The sequence below is a fragment of the Lolium perenne genome, chromosome 1 (assembly GCF_019359855.2).
Source record: "Lolium perenne isolate Kyuss_39 chromosome 1, Kyuss_2.0, whole genome shotgun sequence".
Lineage (NCBI taxonomy): Eukaryota > Viridiplantae > Streptophyta > Magnoliopsida > Poales > Poaceae > Lolium > Lolium perenne.
In genome coordinates, this window is record NC_067244.2 from 136,859,965 (window position 1) to 136,880,256 (window position 20,292).

Genomic DNA, 20,292 nt, shown 5'->3' on the forward strand with positions numbered 1-20,292 from the left:
AGATAGATAGAGTGACACACTACATATTGTTTTTATTTGTGCATCTAGAAAGATATGCACCAGCATATATAAGAGGTACACATTTACTTTTGTTTCCACTAATTGACCCGAGACATTTAATAATTCATAGACTCACGATTTATGTCAGATACGCAAAATCTTCGATAGCTGAGTAATAGCTATATATACTTATTTCTCTCGCTAATGCATGATCAAAATCTTTTCAGTACTACCTCAGATTCGCCATTACTGTTCTATTGCATACATGGTCAAGCTTTCGGTCCACTGGTATTAGTATCCGTGTCGTTTTGCTATTGATTTTGATACGCTCAGTCGAAAGAGACAGTGAAATATATACGGGCATCCAAGTTTTTATTCATAGGTGTGTGCGCATACACATTTATTCATTTAGATTCGCTCAATTGGAAGAGACACCAAAATATATACGGTCACCAAAATTTTATTAATTCGTAGTGTGTGTAGATACATGTTTACTGTATTAATTTAGATATGCTGGTATTTACGCGCGTGTCTCCAATATTGACCGCAAAAACTTAGGAAAGAAACTAAATAGTGCTCCCAATAATATGTTAATATGGTTTTATATTATATGGGAGAGTGGAGTATTTGGCCAAGCAGATTTTTGTGCTGTTGTGGTACAAGCAGTGTGTGACCATATCAATGCTGGAATTCAACTCCGATCCTCCCAATTTGTAAAATGCATATCCATGTGAACGGAAATGCCATCCAGCCCTTACATTAGCTTAACCAGGGGAATGATAATTGAGGTGGTTAACTTAATTAGTCACCCAGATTTATTTTGCCTAACCATTAAAAAAAAGGTCCACATGGCCATTTATTACCTGGAAAGGGAGGGATTAACCCACAACATGCCAATGCATGGCCATTTCTATACTCTACAGTCTACTCCACGTACACGGGATTCTTCAGCCGCAAGGCATGACACATGGGTCCGGGTAGGTTCCGGGCCCAATACGCAGTGACGTTCGCGTGCAAGGCACCGCGTCTGGTTATCCCGAGCGAGCGGTGACGGAGGGGTCCGCGTTAACCTCGCCGAGCACGTTCTGCACCTCTTTCGCTCTCCGGGCGGGCCCACTGTACAGCTGTTACAATGTGGCCTTGTCTGCTCCTTCCCTCACTTTGCACATTTCTCTCTCCCATTTTCTCCTATAACTAACTTTGTTCTCTCCTGCATTTTTGTTTTTCTTTTTTCTTTTGTCTTTGGAGGTTGAATTTCTGTACTAGTATTTGTGAAATTTCCACTGCTAGGGAGAGAAACAAAGTGAAATCTTGCTGTGGTTAATTGTTGGCATGCCCCTTGGAGTCCCCAATGGTCCTTGCTCACTGTTGGCTAGGTCACAGCTGCAACCAGTTGCTTCTGTAGCCCTCTAAACTGCCTCATGGAAATGTTGTGATGGTGATTAACCCTTGTGTTAGCAAAGGTAGAAGTATGAAGTTTCTACGTACAATCAAAGAAAGTAAATTTGGTGGATGGATGATAACATATGACTCTAGGTATTCTATGGGGGAGGAAAATAAGTAAGATGATCACGGAATCCAACATATTCCTCCATGGGGATTGCTGAGGCAGGCAGGAGGAGTTTTGTAGAGGGGTATTTGTGCTCCACTCCCTTTCACCACAAGCCTCTCTCTCTCACCCCACAGTTGAACATGGTCACATGTTCCTCTCTCCACCGTTGCCCTGCACTCCTCTCCCTCTCCCCCGTCCTTTCGGTTGGTTTTTAACTGTTAGTAGTAGGAGCATTAGGCAGGTAAAGCCACACCCTGACAGCGCGGCATCTCCTTTGTTTTATCTCCCTCCCAGCATCATCTCCCTCATCTCTCTCTGGTTCTACTCAACGTTTCTCTACTTTCACTTCCTTCACAGCTACCATCATACTCTCTCTCTCTCCCTACAGAGTATTAATTATTGCAGGCTTACTGATGGTATCTTAATTCTTTTTTTCCTCCACCCCTGTAGAGGAGTATTTTTCCTCCTTGCCAGGCTTCTTGTACTAGTGCTCCTCTATTCTTCTTCTCCATCTTCATCCCTAGCAGTACTACCTCACTTCCCTTTCCTTCTTTTTTCCCCCTCTCTCCTCCTACACCTTTGCCTTTGCTTCTCTCTCTCTTTGCCTGTCTTCTTTCTGCTTGTCCTGGCCTCCCATCTTTTTCACCTCCCTCCTCTCCTGTACTGATCATTCCAGCACCTCCATTCCCTATGCCCCTGACCTCTGGTAACACTCGGACGTGCACCGGCCGTGTGTACTAGCTAGCATGCAGCAGCATCAGGGAGGTGGAGGAGGTGGAGGGCCGCCGCAGCAGTTCGGCTTGCATCCGCCGGAGATGCCGCCATTCTCGCCCGCTGGGACCGCCGGGCAGCAGCGGATCTCGATGCCCGAGGGCCCCTCGCCCATCAGCAGCCGCCCACCCGCGCCGGCGCCGGCGCCGGTGCACCAGCAGCAGCACCAGCAAAGCAGCGAGCTTGCCGCCGTCGGCTTCGACGAGGAGGCGCTCGCGGCGGCGGCGGCCGGCGAGGAAGGCGCCAGCGGCGGCGCCGGAGGCAACCGGTGGCCGCGGCAGGAGACGCTGGCGCTGCTCAAGATCCGGTCGGACATGGACGCTGCCTTCCGGGACGCCACCCTCAAGGGCCCGCTCTGGGAAGAGGTCTCCAGGTAATAAATCACACCCTACCCGCAAATTGCCAATTACGCACCCGCGCCGGCGGCGCCGGCCCCGGACGCCGGAATTCTCGTCGGCGGAATGCCGCCGCGCGCATGAAATCTCGGCGCCGGTGGCGTGGCGTGATTTTTCCTCGTCATCAGGAGACAGCGGGCGGCTGTTCAATCACCGGGCTAAAAAACACTTCTTTTTTTGCCTTAACTATCCTTCACGGGCGCAGTGACTTTTTCCCATTTTAAAATCATATCGCTCTCTTCCCCCCACCTTTCCCTCAATTGTTTTTGTCCCAGCCATCGCTTCGCTCCACCTCCACATGAGAGTAGTAGTAGTTGCGCCCCAGTAAGCTTCAGATCCAGCCGGGAGGCATCAATCCCGGCGAAGCTGTCTCTTGCTTTGGAACTCTGAATTTCTGCAAACAAAAGTTGGAATTTTTTCTGTTCCCAGTTGATTTGATTTGATTTTCTTTTTCTAGCCCTATTCCTCTTGGGATTTGCCATATATACTTGCTGCATGTATGCATCTGCCCTTTCTTTTATCTTTTCCATCCTCGGTGCCCAAATCGAGTAAAATTCTACTACTACGTGCATGCAGCTTTTGTGTGAGGGTTGCATGATGTGCGCAATTGTGGGTGTAGCGTAGAGCTCCATTGACGAGGTTTTGGTTTTGTTGCTGCCGCTGATGATGACGATGATTGGTGTTTGGTGGTGGTTGGCAGGAAGCTGGCCGAGGAGGGGTACAGGCGCAACGCCAAGAAGTGCAAGGAGAAGTTCGAGAACGTGCACAAGTACTACAAGCGCACCAAGGACAGCCGCGCCGGCCGCAACGACGGCAAGACCTACCGCTTCTTCCAGCAGCTCGAGGCGCTGCACGGCACGCCTGGTGCTGCGGCGTCTCCGGTGGCGCCGCCAGCGACGGCCGTCGGGGTGCCCGGGGTGGTTGGACCCTCGGCCGTCCGGCCCCTAGCCGAGCCGCCACCGCCGCCTGTCGGTGCCACGGCAGCTGGCCTGGCCGCGCCGATGCTTCCGGGCAACCTGAGCTTCTCCACGTCCAACACGGAGGACTACTCGGACGAGGGCGATTCCGACGACGAGGGCACCGATGACATGGCCGAGCTAGGCAAGAGGAAGAGGACGCCGGACGGTGGCGCCACCGCTGGTGCCGGGAGCGGGAAGATGATGAGGTTCTTCGAGGGCCTGATGAAGCAGGTGATGGAGCGGCAGGAGGTGATGCAGCAGCGGTTCCTGGAGGCCATCGAGAAGCGGGAGCAGGATCGCATGATCCGCGAGGAGGCGTGGCGCCGGCAGGAGATGGCCCGCCTCGCGCGCGAGCAGGAGATCCTCGCGCAGGAGCGCGCCATGGCCGCCACCCGCGACGCCGCCGTGCTCTCCTTCATACAGAAGATCACCGGGCAGACCATCCCCATGCCGTCCATCGCCGCGCCCGCCATCACGTTCATGCCGCCGCCGCCCCCGTCGTCGCAGAATCACGTCACGCCCATCGCCTTCTCCGTCGCACCGCCGCCGTCGTCACAACCACCCGCGAGCACGCACTCGCAGCGCCAACCCTCGCCGCGGCCGCAGAAGCTGCCGACAATGCCGCCCACGGCGCCGCAGCCGCAGAAGTCGCCGGCGCCCGTGACGCCTCAGCCGCCGAAGCAGCAAGCGCTCGTGGTACACCAAAGCAGCACGGACATCGTCATGGCGTCCGCCGAGACGCCGCCCGACGCGTCCGGGTACGACGGGTCCGGAGGCGGCAGCGGTGCGGCGTCGTCGTCACGGTGGCCCAAGGCTGAGGTGCACGCGCTGATCCAGCTGCGGAGCAACCTGGACATGCGGTACCAGGAGGCCGGGCCGAAGGGGCCGCTCTGGGAGGAGATCTCCGCCGGCATGCGTGCGATGGGCTATAACCGGAGCTCCAAGCGGTGCAAGGAGAAGTGGGAGAACATCAACAAGTACTTCAAGAAGGTGAAGGAGAGCAACAAGAAGCGTCCCGAGGACTCCAAGACGTGCCCCTACTTCCACCAGCTCGAGGCGCTCTACCGCAACAAGGCGGCGCTCGGCTCCCCTTCCGGTGCCGGCGGATCGCCCGCTCTGCCACCTCCTGCCACGGAGAACGCCAATGCAGCTCCGCAGGAACGCATCCAGCCGTTCACTGTCGCGGCGCCGATCTCGCAGACGGCTCCGCAGCCGCACACCACCCAGCTGCCACCCGTGGCCAAGACCGGCGTTTCCAACAACGACGGCAACGGGCACGGCGTTGGCGGCGTCTCCGTTGGAACGCAGATGCAGGCGAGCAACGGAGGCAGCGTAGCGGGCAACAGGTTCGTCTTCAGCGAAGCCGGCGGCCGCGCGGCGACGAAGAAGGTAATTAAGCTACTCTTGTGCATTCTCGTGTGGCCGTAGCCAATTGGCACGTACATGTGGTACCCTGCTGTTCGCTTCTTCCGTGATCCAATGCTGATTGCATAACACTGCGCATTTAAAGGCAGAAGACATTATGAAGGAGACGACGACGACGCCGCAGCTGCAGCCGCAGCCGCAGGTGGCGCAGCAGGCGACGATCAATAGCTACAGCCGTACGGCCGGCGGCGGCGCGGCGGACAGCGACAACATGGACGAGGACGACGAGGATGAGGAAGACTACGACGATGATGAGGAGGATGAGGACGACCTCGACGGCAACAAAATGCAGTACGAGATGTTCCAAAGGCAGCAAGAGCATCAGCATCGCCAGCACCAGCACCACAATGTTGTCCGGCCGAACGCCAGCGCCACCAGCGGCGGCGGTAACCCACCAGGCGCCACCGCTCCCAGCGCAGCAGCGGCAACGACGACGGCCGGATCTTTCTTGGGCATGGTCCAGTAGATCCATCCATCACCGGTGACTCTCTGCCGCCCATACCTCCCTTCAATCAATGGCTTTCTTCATCTTCTTCCTTTTTTCCCTTGTACCATTTGTATCTAGCCACCTACCTATCGCCTCCCCCATACCTCCCCATATCTCCAATTCTCCATACACCTCGAAACCTAAAACCTCAAGAGTCTCCTCCTTCAAGCTCCAGCGCCTCTCCACCCCTCATGCGCGCATGCACGTAGCGAGCGGCATGTCCATGTCAGAATTATTCGCCATGCATGCATGCACATGTATGCCCTGGGCATCGTCGCCATCGACGTTGCTACTCCGATACATACATCCTCCAGCCATCCCATATACAGCTCGAAGCTGCATCCATTTCTTGATTCGTTACTGTGTCAATTACAGCGCATGGTCGCGTGGCGGCCTAGATGTTTACATTAGTAAAAAAATGGTGGTCCGGTTATTTATTGATTTGTCGTGGTAATTAATAAGAACCCTTCCCTGCCGGAGGGGGGTTCACTGAGAGGTATAATTGGTGTGGTGAAAAAGAAGCGGTAATAAGGTCCATCGTGGTTAAAATGAAGAGGATCGAGTACACATACAAATGGTGTGTGTTGGTGCCTGTATTTTGGTGCATGCGAGTACTGCTCTACAGCGTGGTACTGTAGTACTGTTGCAATGGAGCGGTGAAAAATGAAAAGCAACGGTGGTGTACTCACCGGCCATGAGGAAGAAGGTGCTGGAGCATGCGGATTTTTTTGTTTTACCTTTTTGATGTTTCATAAGTTTTCAATATCCTTTTTGAAACTACCAAAATTGTCCATTATGTATTACCGAGGTATTTTCTTTACTCAAAAAATGTTTTACTGAACTATTACAGTGTATACTTGCGACATATTATATGTTATATTCGTTTTACTCCTGTACCGGCATTCTTCTAAGTATATATGAGCTCAATACATGAATCTAGATAGTGTTTTTTATTTGATGTCTCAAAGGTAGATGCAGGGTTAAATTACATGCCCACCTCTGATTATACTCCAGATCTAGTGCTTAAACTATTGCAAGATTTTGGTTTTAGATACCACAGCGATCTTCCCTCCAAATTTTCATGCCAACAAGCTTTGTACATATTCCTTACATGCATGCCTACCTACCTATAAAATGAATAGCAAGAGGGGACTCGTACAAAAAATATTACTAGTAGTAAATTCTTAGGACAACTAAGGCACATTCCTATGCGCACAACAAGCAAGTTAATTATGATTCCGATTAAAGAAGTAAAAAAGAGCTAGCACGACGGTCACAACTTCACTCATATGTGCATATTAGTCACACAAGTTAAAACATCCAGGTACCTGGTCTAGAACTTGGCAAAATAAGCACCTGACAATGTGGACAAAGGGACAATTTAAAGTCATAAAACTTCACAATGAATTAACTAGGAGTAAGCAGGGTAACCAAATTATAACATGCCGATGATTAAAAAACTAAATTGTAGTAAGTATGTATCTAGTCAATATAAAATAACAAGTATATTTAAAATTTTATTATATACAATGTGAACAAACTAATGATCAATTTATAGTCGTAGAACAACACATGTATAAAAACACTAGCTCATTGGCATGACGACCAGTAGCAGAATGCCTTGGAGCTCTCGTAGCCACTCCTCCCGTGTGATGTTGAAGGCTCAGGTGTGGGAGAGCAATATGATTCTCTTCCGCGTTGCTCGGCGCGCGCGGATCTAGCGGCCTGCAACATCCGCGGATGCTCGGGAGTTCGGGGTGGCTCAGATTTGCATCGTTGGAGCATGGTAAAACACCTGGTAAACCGGTAGTGCGATGTCGATGTGCCTCTCCTCGCAACTCGGTGCATGAGAATGAGGTTCGTGGATTCTCAGGAGCTCGATGCTGTCATTGATCTTTCTATCACATGATTATCCTAATGATATGACCTCGTTAATAATCGACAACTCATGTCCATGGTTAGGAAACCATAAGCACCAATAATCAGCGAGCTAGCCAAGTAGACGCTTGCTTGGGACATAGTGTTGTCTATGAAACTACACATGTATTATGTTTCCGGTTAATACAATTCCAGCATAGAATATATAATTATATCATGAACCAGAAATATGATAATAACAAACTTTATTATTGCCTCTAGGGAATATTTCAAACAGTCTCCCACATGCACTAGAATCAATAATCCAGTTTACATTGGTAAATATCTAACACCCATAGAGTCTTGGTGCTAATCATGTTTTTCTCATGAAAGAAGTTGAATCAACGGATTCGCAACATTCAGATCCATGTGTATTTTGCTAATTTTTATGTGACCATCTTCCTCAACATTGCCATTGAGGAACACAACCTTGACATCGTCTGGAAAATTTTAATCAAAAAATACAGCAATGGCTAGTAGAATCCGAATAGACTTTAACATCACTACGGGTAGGGCGAAGAAGTCTCATCGTAGTCAACTCCTTGAATCTGTTGAAAACCTTTTGCGGTTGTGCTTTATAGACGGTAACATTACCATCAGCATTTGATTTATTCTTAACGATCCCTTTATTCTCAATGGCATTCGGCTATTAGGAAGGTCAATCCAAGTCCATACTTCGTTTTCATACATGGATCCTATTTCAGATTTCATGGTTTCTAGCCATTTTCCAGAGTAAGGGCTTACCATCATTTCCCCGTAGTTCACAGGTTCATAGTTGGCAAACAACATGGCACTTAAGACAGAATTTTCGTACCAATTAGGAGTGGAACGTGCCTGTGTGAAACAACAAAGTTTAGTAGGGCTTCATCCGAAGTTTCATGATCATCATCATTAGCTTCCTCTCTAGGTAGCGAAGGCAGTATCCGAACATCTTCCAGCGTTGCGCCACCCTCCACTTCAAGGGATGGTTTAATAAGCTTGTTTAGCTCTATTTTCCTCCCCTCACTTCTTTCGAGAGAAACTCCTTCTCAAGAAAGGTTATGTTCATGGCAACAATTTTTTTGCCTTCGGACTTGTGGTAAAAGGTATACCCAATTGTTCCTTTAGGTATCCTACGAAGATGCACTTTTATTTTTTTTGTTCGTACTTATCAGGTTGTAGCCTTTTGACATAAGCATCGCACAACCAAATTTTAAGAAACAACAACTTAGGCTTCTTGCCATGCCTTAACTCGTACATCGTTGTTTCAACGAATTTAGATGGTTCCCTGTTTAAAGAGAATGCTGTTGTTTCTAACCCATGGCCCCAAAAAGATATTGGCAGATCCGTAAGTGACATCATAGACCACTCTACATGTTCATCCTTTGGGTTGGGTCGGGCTTCAGGTCAGGCCTACCAAAGCCCGATGCAGAAAACTCAGGCCCATGCCTGATCTGACCATCAGGCCAATTTCAGGCCCAAGCCTGACCAATTAGTGGAAAAGTCAGTTAGGTTTTGGGACGCGGGTCGGTCCTCTTTCCTATTCCACACATTTCAGAGGCTCAGGTCTAGCCTGGCCTAACCATCGAGCCTAAAATAAAAGTCCTAGCCTTGGTCCATAGATTTGCTCGGGATTTTCAGGTTGGGCCGGGCTTCCCATGGCCAGGTATATAGACCTCAACATATCCAATAAAGTATGATTACCTCATTCGGATACACCATTTTGTTGTGGTATTCTGATACGTTCAAAGCGTATCTACTTTACCGAACACTTTTGCTGTCGTTTTCCCTCTATCTTGTGTATTTTGAATACAACTAAAGTGGACTAACGCTGTTTTCAGCAGAATTGCTCTGGTGTCTCGTTTTTGTGCAGAAATCCAACTTTCAGGAAAAATTTCGGAAAATATTGCAAAATCCATATTTCACCCGAAGACTATTCTCATAATAGGCAGCAAGCAAAGCTAAATAGGAAAGGGGACGACTGCCTTTTTTGTCATAAATCAAAAGGGTGGAATGTGGAGCCAGAAGACAAGATGGAGGGGGCCATGAGGGGCCCACACCTACCCTAGGCGCGGGCCAGGCCTTGGCCGCGCCTAGGGGTGGTCTGGCCGCCTCGGCCACCCCCTCGAGCTCTCTTTCGCACTATAAGAAGCCCCTGGCCTGAAATACAATGGGGGGTTCGACGTTTTTCCAGAAATAATTTCGATGCTCCGCCGCCACCATAAACCCCAATCCGGGGACCAGAAACTCCGTTCTGGAACCCTGCCGGGATGGGGATTTGGAAGAGATCATCGCCATCGCCATCACCGACGCCTCTCCATCAACCATCCATGATTCCCCCATCCACGTGTGAGTAATTCCCCGCTGTAGGCTGTAGGGGATGGTAGGGATTGGATGAGTTTGGTCATGTAATAGCTATAAGATTGTTATGGGCATAGTGCCTAGTATCCGTTATTAGTATTTTTGACATTGTTGCAACGTATGTGTAATGCTTGTCACTTTGGGCCCGAGTGCCATGGTCTCAGATCTGAACATGTTATTGATTCATAATGATAATTATTGTTTTTGATCATTATATCTGCAAGTTGTATACACATATTGTTGTCCGGAACCCGGGGCCCCAAAGTGATAGAAATTGGGATAACCGGAGGGATGGCTATGATGTGAGGATCATGTGTGTTCACGGAGTGTTAATGCTTTTCTCTGGTACTCTATTAAAAGGAGTACCTTAATTATTAGTAGTTTCCCATGAGGCCCCGCTGCAACGGGCTGGTAGGACAAAAGATGTCGTGCAAGTTTCTCATTATGAGCACGCACGATAGGAACACATGTCTATGGTTATCTTATACTAGGATGCTTATACCATTATCACCTGCAATGCATATGTCTTGCTATTATATGGACTCTCTCATTCATGCAACGCCCCGTTCATCCATCCATATATGCCTATAATATTTTAATCATGTTGTCTACTACAATCCTCGCTACTGCTATTTTTATTTCGCTACTGCTGTTACTTCAGTACTACCATTGCTATAAAACTATTACTACTGATAAACTGTTGTGAGCAAGTCTATTTCCAGGTGCAGGTGAATTGAAAACTCATTTGTTAAATCTTATAAATATTCTTTGGCTCCCCTTGTGTCGAATCAATAAATTCGGGTTTTACTTCCCTCGAAGACTGTTGCGATCACCTATACTTGTGGGTCATCAAGACTATTTTCTGGCGTCGTTGTCGGGGAGCATAGCTTTATTTACAAGCCCACTTAAAGGTGATATTATTCGCTGCAATTTATTTATTATGGGGAAGGCTCCTGAATCAAAGTTCCCTATATTACCATGCACTACAAGAAGAGGTATAACTATGAACACCTCTATTGCTCTTGATTCGCCATCTTTTATGAGTAAGCTTCTTACTTCACCACATGTTGCTACTTCTGCTGAATCTGATAATGCTCTTGATGATTTTGATGATGCTTCTACTGTGTTTGATAATAGTGGTTCGTTAGGTCCTTTCCTAGATACTACAATTGCTAGAGCTAAACAAATTGAAAATGCTGAAAATATTATTACACCTGTTAGTTCACCTCAAGCTAGGGGGAATCCTAGTGATGATCTTGATGAAACTTATATTGAACTTGATGATGACTTTATTGAAGAATGTCATGCTACTAGAGATTAAAGTGCTATGAGTAGTCTTCTTGCAAGACGATCTGTTAGATATAATTTGTCTCCTAATGCTAAATTTGCCATATCTCCCATAAATATTAGAGATAAGGATTATGATTTCTCTCTGTATTTATCTTACTTATCTGTTATTGAGAAAGAACCCTTTTGTGGTACTGAAAATTAAAGTGCTATGAAACATTTGAATGAACTCTCTACTTTGAGTAATTTATTCTCCGATGATATTAAGGTACGCACTTACTTTGTCACTAAAATTTTCCCTTTCTCTCTGAAAGGAGCAGCTAAAATTTGGTATGATAATTTGTCTCCTGGATCTATTTATAGTCCTATTGGTTTTGTTAATGCTTTCTTTCAGAAGTATTTCCCTGCTAGTGCTCAACATGCTGCTTTGCAAAAAATCTTTGACTTTGTGGAGGTAGAAGGAGAGAAATTGCCGGAATCTTGGGAAAGATTTTGTTCTTTAATTAGAGACTACCTAAACATCCATTAGATAAAAATGAACACCTTGATATATCCTATAATGGACTAACCGTTGAATCTAGGACATACCTGGATAGTTGTGCTGTTTGTGTTTTCAGGAAAAGAACTCCTGTTGAAGCTGAGGAATTATTGGCTAAAATAAGCAAAAAATTATGATGATTGGACTACACCGGAACCAATACCAACACCGAAGAAAAGGGGGATGATTGAACTAAATGATGAAGTGATGAGGGAAGCCAAGAAATCTCTTAAGGAGAATGGTATTAAATCTAAATATGTGAAGAATTTACCACCTATAGAAGAATTATGTAAGCCAATCCCTCGTTCTTCCACTATTGAGGTACACTCTCTCCAACGCTTTGATAGTAGAGATGTTCCCTACTCCAAACCTCCTGATCAATTCTTAGATGAATTTGATAATTATATTGCTAAGCAAGATAATTTTAATAAGAGAGTGGAACATCAACTAATGGAAAATTCTAGAGCTATCAATAATTTGCATGATATTGCGGAAAGAACCTCTAATGATGTTAAAATTCTTGTTAAACATTTCCATATGGTTCAAACTCAAATTGATCAGCTCACTAAAGTGCAAAAAGATTTGCTAGTTAATGCTTCTAGGGAAAACATGCTTATGAAATAAGGACTAGAAGTGGTGTTTCTACTCAGGATCCTTTATATCATGAAGGACATCCAAAGAGAATTGAACAAGAGTCTCAACGAGTTGGTGATACTAGGACTAAGTCTAATAAGAAAAAGAAACATATAACTGTTGTAGAATCATCTGAACCTGCCAAGGATCTCAATAGTATATCTATTTCTGATGCTGAAACTGAAAGTGGTAATGATAAAAATGATGCTTCCAATAAGGAAGAAATTGAAGAAGAACCTGAAAAGCATACTAAGAATACATAATACACTAAGGAAGATTTCATTGCTACTAAACATGGTAGTGAGAGAGAACCTTGGGTACAAAAACCAATGCCTTTTCCTGATAAGAAACATAAATCGGAGGAGGAAGAACATTATGATAAGTTCCATGGATGGATGAAACCTTTGTTTTTGCAAATTCCTTTGACTGATGCTATTAAATTGCCTCCTTATGCAAAGTATATGAAAGATATTGTCTCTAATAAGAGGAAGATTCCAAATGAGAAAATTTCCACTATGCTCGCTAATTACTCTTTTAATGGTAAGGTTCCAAAGAAGCTTGGTGATCCAGGTATACCCACTATTCCATGCTCCATCAAAAATAATTATGTTAGAACTGCTTTATGTGATTGGGAGTAGGAGTTAGTGTTATGCCTTTTTCTCTCTATCGAAGACTTGATATAGAAAAATTAATACCAACTGATATATCCTTGCAAATGGTTGATAAGTCTAGTACTATTCCTATTGGTATATTTGAGGATGTTCTTATTCAAGTTGCTCAGCATTGTATGATATTAACTGACTTTGTTGTGCTAGAAATTTCTAAAGATGATAATATGTCTATTATTCTTGGGATACCTTTTCTTAAAACTGTTGGGGTTGTTATTGATTGCAACCAAGGAAAAGTAACTTTCAATATTGATGACAAAGAACATACGGTTTATTTTCCCAAGAAGATTGATGGGAATTATATATGGTCTAAACTCAATTATAAATGTTGATACTATCCAAATTGGGAAATTTCATTTGCCTTTGCCCAAGCCAAAGAAAGAGAATGATATTGTTATGATTTAAACTATTCTCGTCGAGATTGAGGTAACATAATCATTGTGTCAAATGCAAAGTTTTGCTTAATATAAAATTGTTTTGATAACAGGACTTGATCAAACTTGTTAACAAAGTAATTTTGAATGAATGAAACTATGTTTTCACCTATGTACTATTGATTAACAATATATTAGAATGTCTTAGAGTTGTTGTATATTTGGTTGTTAATTTGTTTTTCATCATTCCATAATTGTTTTCTAGCGATAGAATCATTATTCAAATTCTGAAAATTGTCCAAAAATAAAGTTTCTCGAAAAATTCCAGAAAATTTATAGAAAATTTTTACGCATAAAAAGGGGCAGAGAGGCACCTGGGGTAGCCAGGGGGGACCCACTAGCCGATCACACCATATGGTGGTGCAGCTGGCACCCTGGCCGCTCCAAGGGCAGGTGTGGGGGCCCCTGGCCCTCCACTTCCTCCCTCCTCTGCGATTTGACTCTCTCTCCCGAAAAAACATCGCACCATTGCTCAAACCCGTGTTCTTGCCATTATGAAATTCCATCAAATTGTTACCGCTGGCTCTTGTGCAGGAGGTCTGGTATATAGAATGATATTTACTGATGGAGATGAAAGGGAGGTTCCCTTACCACAATCTGGTTTGTTTAGTGTTCACAGGTTGCCGTGGTCGCGCTCAACGGAGGAGTTGGACAAGCAGTTGTGACTGCTTGGATTCCATGGGCAGCAGCAGGAGGAGGAGGAGGTGGCCACTAATGACTACACCACGCACTACACCGGGCCGCACTTGAGTTCATACCAGGATGAAGGTGTTTCTTCGTCATATTACGGGGGCAACATTTTTTTCCATGCTTGGTCACCCTGGGGTTGATCTCCACTTAGTCCAAAATCCTAAGCTTGGGGGGAGGTATACCGACATCTCACTCATCTACATATCATATTCCGTCGGAACTTTGTATATCCATGTTTCGCTTTCTTTTTTCCTTGTTAGTTTATTTCTGTAATTTCTCTTTTATTGAATCTTGGAAGTTTTACTACTGTAATAACATCTCCTTAGCCTATTTATTTCATTTTTATACCAAGGATAGCCTCTAATGGGAAGGAGGTAAGAATTTGGGAAGTTGCTGTCTAAAAACAGATTCTGTGTTGTCACCACAATTTGTATAAATAGCCAGAATGGAATTCTGAGCTGCAAATTTTTGAGCATATGCCCATGTTGTTATCTAACTTTTGTTAGTTGAGAACTTTTCGAGCGGAGCTACAGAACATTTTCTAAAAAATCGGTCTTAAACTGCTGTTCTGGGTTGGCAGATTTCTACCACTTGTTGTGTTTGCGTGTTTATGTTAGTTTTCTTTCTTTTTTTTGTTCTTGCTTTTGTTTCTACCTTCCAAAACATAAAAGGCCAAAAATATTTATGTTGTTTCTTTTCATTTGCTTCTTAGTTTGCTTCATTTTTCATTATGGTTTGCTATGCGAAAATCCAAAAAGATTTTGCTTTGTGTGTCGATTAAAAATCAAAAACCCAAAAATATTTGTTGTTCTTCTTTGGTTTTGTAAAGTTGATGCAGGGTTCAACGGTCTTCCATGACTTCATTTGAGCTTGGCTATCGTTTCATATTATTTAAGTCACACAAGTGAAGATCAATAATGATGGTCACGACAATTCGAGTTGTGGTGAGAGGCTGGTATGAACTCTATTTGTTTTCATTTTTGTACAGATACTCATTTATGTGAACATGCTTAGTTTGTTTGTATAAGGTGTATGCTACTTAATGATGTTCAGTATTAGGTAACATGGCATATAGATGTTTTGAAAGTGCATTGAGCCCCCATGTGTGGTTTTGGTAATTAATGACAATCCCTATGGACTAATGTTTGCATTGAGTTATATTTGTAGGAGTTGTTCATAGGCAATTCTTGAACCATATGTTGGCTTCAAGGTTGCAATAAGAAGAAATTGATGAAGGATATCAAGTGTCAAGTATGTCTTGAAGATGAAGATGAAGTGTGCCCTCGAGTTACTTCAAGACATCAACATGATGAAGAATGGAGAAATGAAGTGCAAGTTCAAGATGAGCCATCTCGAAGAGATCCTTTGCTTGAGTCTTGCCATCCATATGGTGATCAGGATATGTGAAGATGCGCCGAAGAAGAAGCTCTCCCATGGTGGATTATGGGGGAGCAATCCACAAGACTTCGTCAAGCAAGCACAAGCAAGAAAGTCGTTCCATCTTGTTGCAGTCAAGATCGTCATTATCGAGCTCAAGTGGAATGCGCAAGGTTAAGGTTTGCTCTTGATAGGGTTTCTTTCTCATCGGTCTCATGGTGTAGTTGGAGACCGGTTTATAGTTTAGTTGCCGTACTATCAAGAGGGCTCTCGAGTGAGTAACTCGATCGTATCGTTCGGAGAGAGCTCAAACCTTTGCATCCTTGCATCACCTTTCTTGGTTGGTATTTGGGTCTTATCCATGTGATGTTTTAGAGCTTGTGCTTATTCTCATGACAAGCTCTAGTTCATCGAAAACGGATTTTGCATAGATCTCTTGTTGCGTTTTCGAGTTTGGTGATTTTCTCGGTTTCTCATATTGAGGTGTTGCACCTCTAAAAATAATAGAAAATCAACCCCCACTAGTTTTTGGTGGGTAAGCTCTTGTCGTCCTCTTTCCAACAAAATTGGTTTCACTCTATTCGGAGCTACCAATCTTAAGTTTTGGATTTTACAAAGTAGCAGTTTTATATCAGCAGGCCGAATAATCCGGGCCGGATATTTGCAAAATATCCGGGCCCCATTTTCTGGCTAAGGACTCGAGGAATTGTGGCTCAGTACAGGGGCCAGAATTTTGGCCGGAAATTCCATAGGGCCGGATTATCCGGGCCGGATTTTCTTGAAATATCCGGCCCCCAAGAAATGGCTAAGGACCAGACGCGAAGCAGCCCTGGACATGGGGCGGACTTTTGGCCGGACATTTGGCCGGATTTTTCCATAGGCCGGATTTTTGGTGGGGGGCGGATTATCCGGCCCCAACTTAGGCCGGATTATCCGGCCCTGGTTTTGCCCAACGGCTCGATTTTCTTGGGGGGTATAAATACCCCCCTTCTTCCTCCTTGGGCTGTTGCTTCTCTCACACTCTCTCTCCTCCATTGTTGAACTAGAGAAGCTTGCTCTATCTCTCAATCCCTCCATGATTCTTTCACCCATTTGAGGGAAAAGAGAGAGGAGATCTAGATCTACATTTCTACCAATCAAATCCATCTCTTTGTGAGTGGAACTCTCTAGATCTTGATCTTGGTGTTCTTTGTGAATTCCTTTGTTCTTCCTCTCTTATTCCCCCAATAGCTTTTGTAGCTTTGTTGGAATTTGAGAGAGAAGGACTTGAGCATCTTTGTGGTGTTCTTGCCATTGCATTTGGTGCATCGGTTTGAGTTCTCCACGGTGATTCGTGGTGGTGAAAGCAAGAAGGTTGTTACTCTTGGGTTCTTGGAACCCTAGACGGATTCTAGGCCTTTGTGGCGGTTTGTTGGGAGCCTCCAATTAAGTTGTGGATGTGTGCCCCAATCTTTGTGTAAGGCCCGGTTTCCGCCTCGAAGGAAATCCCTTAGTGGAACCGTGACCTAGGCCTTTGTGGCGAGGGTCACCGGAGATTTAGGTGAGGCGCCTTCGTGGCGTTCGGTGTGTGGTGTGAGTACCGCATCTTGGGGTGAGGCCTTTGTGGCGTTGGTGTGCATCGAGCAACCACACCTCAAGGTGAGCCTCTTGTAGCGTTCGGGAGCACTAAGCAACCGCACCTCTCCACCGGAGATTAGCACTCGCAAGAGTGTGAACTCCGGGATAAATCATCGTCTCCCGCGTGCCTCGGTTATCTCTATACCCGAGCTCTTTACTTATGCACTTTACCTTGTGATAGCCATCGTTCTTGAAGTTATATATATCTTGCTATCACCTACTTGCTTGTATTGCTTAGCATAAGTTGTTGGTGCACATAGGTGAACCTTTGCTTAGAATAAGTTGTTGGTGCACATAGGTGAACCATAGTATATAGGCTTTGGGCTTGACAAAGTAAACGCTAGTTTTATTCCGCATTTGTTAAGCCCATCTCGTAAAAGTTTTAAACCGCCTATTCACCCCCCCTCTAGGCGACATCCGTGTCCTTTCATGTTTGCTTGCATTGCTTTATTCATATACCGGTATGACATTGTGGTATCCTCCTCTGAATGCTTCATTTGAATCGACTTGGCACATGCTCAAGCATGCATAAGACTAAACAAAAGTCATTTAAGCCTCGGTTATTTATCTTGCCTTGGAGTTCTTGTATTACTTTTATGATTCCCTTAAAATTTTATCTGTCGCAAGCGTGATTACGACAGCTACTACTTTCTTGATTGTCGCTTCCTAGTCTATTGCTAGCCTTCGCTTGTACTGAGCTCTACTCGTGCATCCAACCACCAAAAACCAAAGTGCCAATTTTGTCCACCATACGTACCTATATGTGGTATTTCGCTACCACTCCAAAGTGAATTGCTTGTGTGCTACCTTTAAACCTTCAAAACAAATTATCACTTGTTTTGTGTAATTTATAGCTCATGGGAAAGTAGTTTAAAAAAACTATTGTGGTAAGGATTATGTTACTTATGCATTTTTAGTTCTTATAAATTGCTTGTTGTGTGATAAACATGCTGTCATGGGGAACACCATCAATATGCCCTTGTTGAATATCATATGAATTACTATGCATGCTCATCTTGTTTGAAGTAAGGGAGATTTACCATGAGTTGAAAAGATTGGAGTATGCATATTGTTAGAGAGGAACGTTTGGCCGCCAACTAAAGCCATGTTCACATGGTGGAAGTTTCAGATGGACAAAAGTCCAAATATCTGTTGTCCTTGTTTTCCCGGTATGGATGTCCAAAAAGTTGAGATTCATCAAAATTCAGAAATCAAATGAGATTCATCTCCTAGGACCTTTGTACAGGAGGCAAGGAGGTACCCCTTTGTGACACTTGGTTGAAACATATGTATGTGATGAAAATCGATGAAAGTCCAAGTTAATTAGGACAAGGTGTGAGCACTATTAGTATATTATGCATGAGGCAACCAAACTTATAGAAAGTTTTATGCATGCGCCATATTATTTATCACTACTCTTAACATAAGTTGCACCTCTCAAAATATATATTTTCAACACTCCTATTGCATTTGAAATGAAAAGCTCTAGCACATGAGCAATCTTACTTCCCTCTGTGCAGGGCCGATCTTTTATTTATATGTTGAGTCACCATCCGTTTTTCGAGCACTTTCTTGAAAGCATAGCTGTCATTCTTAGTTTAATGTACTTGTCCCGGAATAAGATTAATTGTGGTATAACTGTGATGCTTGAATCTTTCGATATTTTTACTTCTGGTCTTCTCTTGAACTTCAGAGGTGCCCCGACATTTATGTTTTGCTCCATGATACATCTCCGACGTATCGATAATTCTTATGTTCCATGCCACATTATTGATGATATCTACATATTTTATGCATACTTTATGTCATTATTATGCGTTTTCTGGAACTAACCTATTGACGAGATGCCGAAGGGCCAGTTGCTATTTTCTGCTGTTTTTGGTTTCAGAAATCCTAGTAAGGAAATATTCTCGGAATCGGACGAAATCAACGCCCAGCATCTTAGAATCCCCGGAAGCATCCAGAACACCCGGGAAGGACCAGAGTTGGGCCACAGGGGCCCCAGGAGGGTGGCCGGCGCGGCCCAGGCCCTTGCCGCGCCGCCATACCCCCTCACCGCCTCGTCGCCCCTCCGACTCCGCCTCTTCGCCTATATAAAGGTCCTCGACCTAAAACCTCGATACGGAAAAGCCACGGTACGAGAAACCTTCCAGAGCCGCCACCATCGCGAAGCCAAAATCTGGGGGACAGGAGTCTCTGTTCCGGCACGCCGCTGAGACGGGGAAGTGCCCCCGGAAGGCTTCTCCATCGACACCACCGCCATCTTCATCAACGCTGCTGTCTCCCATGAGGAGGGAGTAGTTCTCCATCGAGGCTCGGGGCTGTACCGGTAGCTATGTGGTTAATCTCTCTCCTATGTACTTCAATACAATGATCTCATGAGCTGCTTTACATGATTGAGATTCATATGAGTTTTGTATCACTACTATTCTATGTGCTACTCTAGTAATGTTATTAAAGTATTCTATTCCTCCTGCATGGTGTAAAGTGGACAGTGTGTGCATCATGTAGTTCTTGGCGTAGTTTATGATCGTGATCTCTTATGGATTGTGAAGTTAACTATTACTATGATGGTATTGATGTGATCTATTTGGTTATGTTGATCTATCTTGCACTCTAAGGTTATTTAAATATGAACATTGAATATTGTGGAGCTTGTTAACTCCGGCATTGAGGGTTCGTGTAATCCTACACAATTAGTGGTGTTCATCATCCAACAAGAGGGTGTAGAGTCTAGCATTTATCTATTCTGTTATGTGATCAATGTTGAGAGTGTCCACTAGTGAAAGTATGATCCCTAGGCCTTGTTCGCAAATACTGCTATCGCTGCTTGTTTACTGTTTTACTATGTTTCTACTGCCTGCAATATTACCACCATCCATCACACGCCAGTCCTGGATAGCAAAGCACTTTTCTGGCGCTGTTGCTACTGCTCATACTTATTCATACCACCTGTATTTCACTATCTCTTCGCCGAACTAGTGCACCTATTAGGTGTGTTGGGGACACAAGAGACTTCTTGCTTTGTGGTTGCAGGGTTGCATGAGAGGGATATCTTTGACCTCTTCCTCCCTGAGATCGATAAACCTTGGGTGATCCACTTAAGGAAAACTTGCTGCTGTTCTACAAACATCTGCTCTTGGAGGCCCAACACTGTCTACAAGAATAGAAGCTCCCGTAGACATCACTCCACAAATAGGGT

General features: G+C 44.8%; 1 protein-coding gene across 1 annotated transcript; it reads left to right on the plus strand.

Annotated features, from left to right (window-relative positions):
- Window positions 1-2,001: 2,001 nt before the first annotated feature.
- Window positions 2,002-6,481, plus strand: LOC127305709 (trihelix transcription factor GTL1). Its single transcript, XM_051336229.2, has 3 exons — window positions 2,002-2,696; window positions 3,419-5,066; window positions 5,188-6,481. The coding sequence occupies exons 1-3, from the start codon at window positions 2,299-2,301 to the stop codon at window positions 5,566-5,568; spliced, it is 2,427 nt and encodes an 808-aa protein (XP_051192189.1). The 5' UTR covers window positions 2,002-2,298; the 3' UTR covers window positions 5,569-6,481.
- Window positions 6,482-20,292: the final 13,811 nt, after the last annotated feature.

What these genes read in the sequence shown, in the direction of transcription:
- LOC127305709 (XM_051336229.2), top strand. Translation starts at nt 2,299, where the DNA reads ATGCAGCAGCATCAGGGAGGTGGAGGAGGTGGAGGGCCGCCGCAGCAG. An exon ending in CTCTGGGAAGAGGTCTCCAG is followed by an intron (nt 2,697 to 3,418) that starts GTAATAAATCAC and finishes GGTGGTTGGCAG; the next exon opens with GAAGCTGGCCGAGGAGGGGT. An exon ending in GCCGCGCGGCGACGAAGAAG is followed by an intron (nt 5,067 to 5,187) that starts GTAATTAAGCTA and finishes GCGCATTTAAAG; the next exon opens with GCAGAAGACATTATGAAGGA.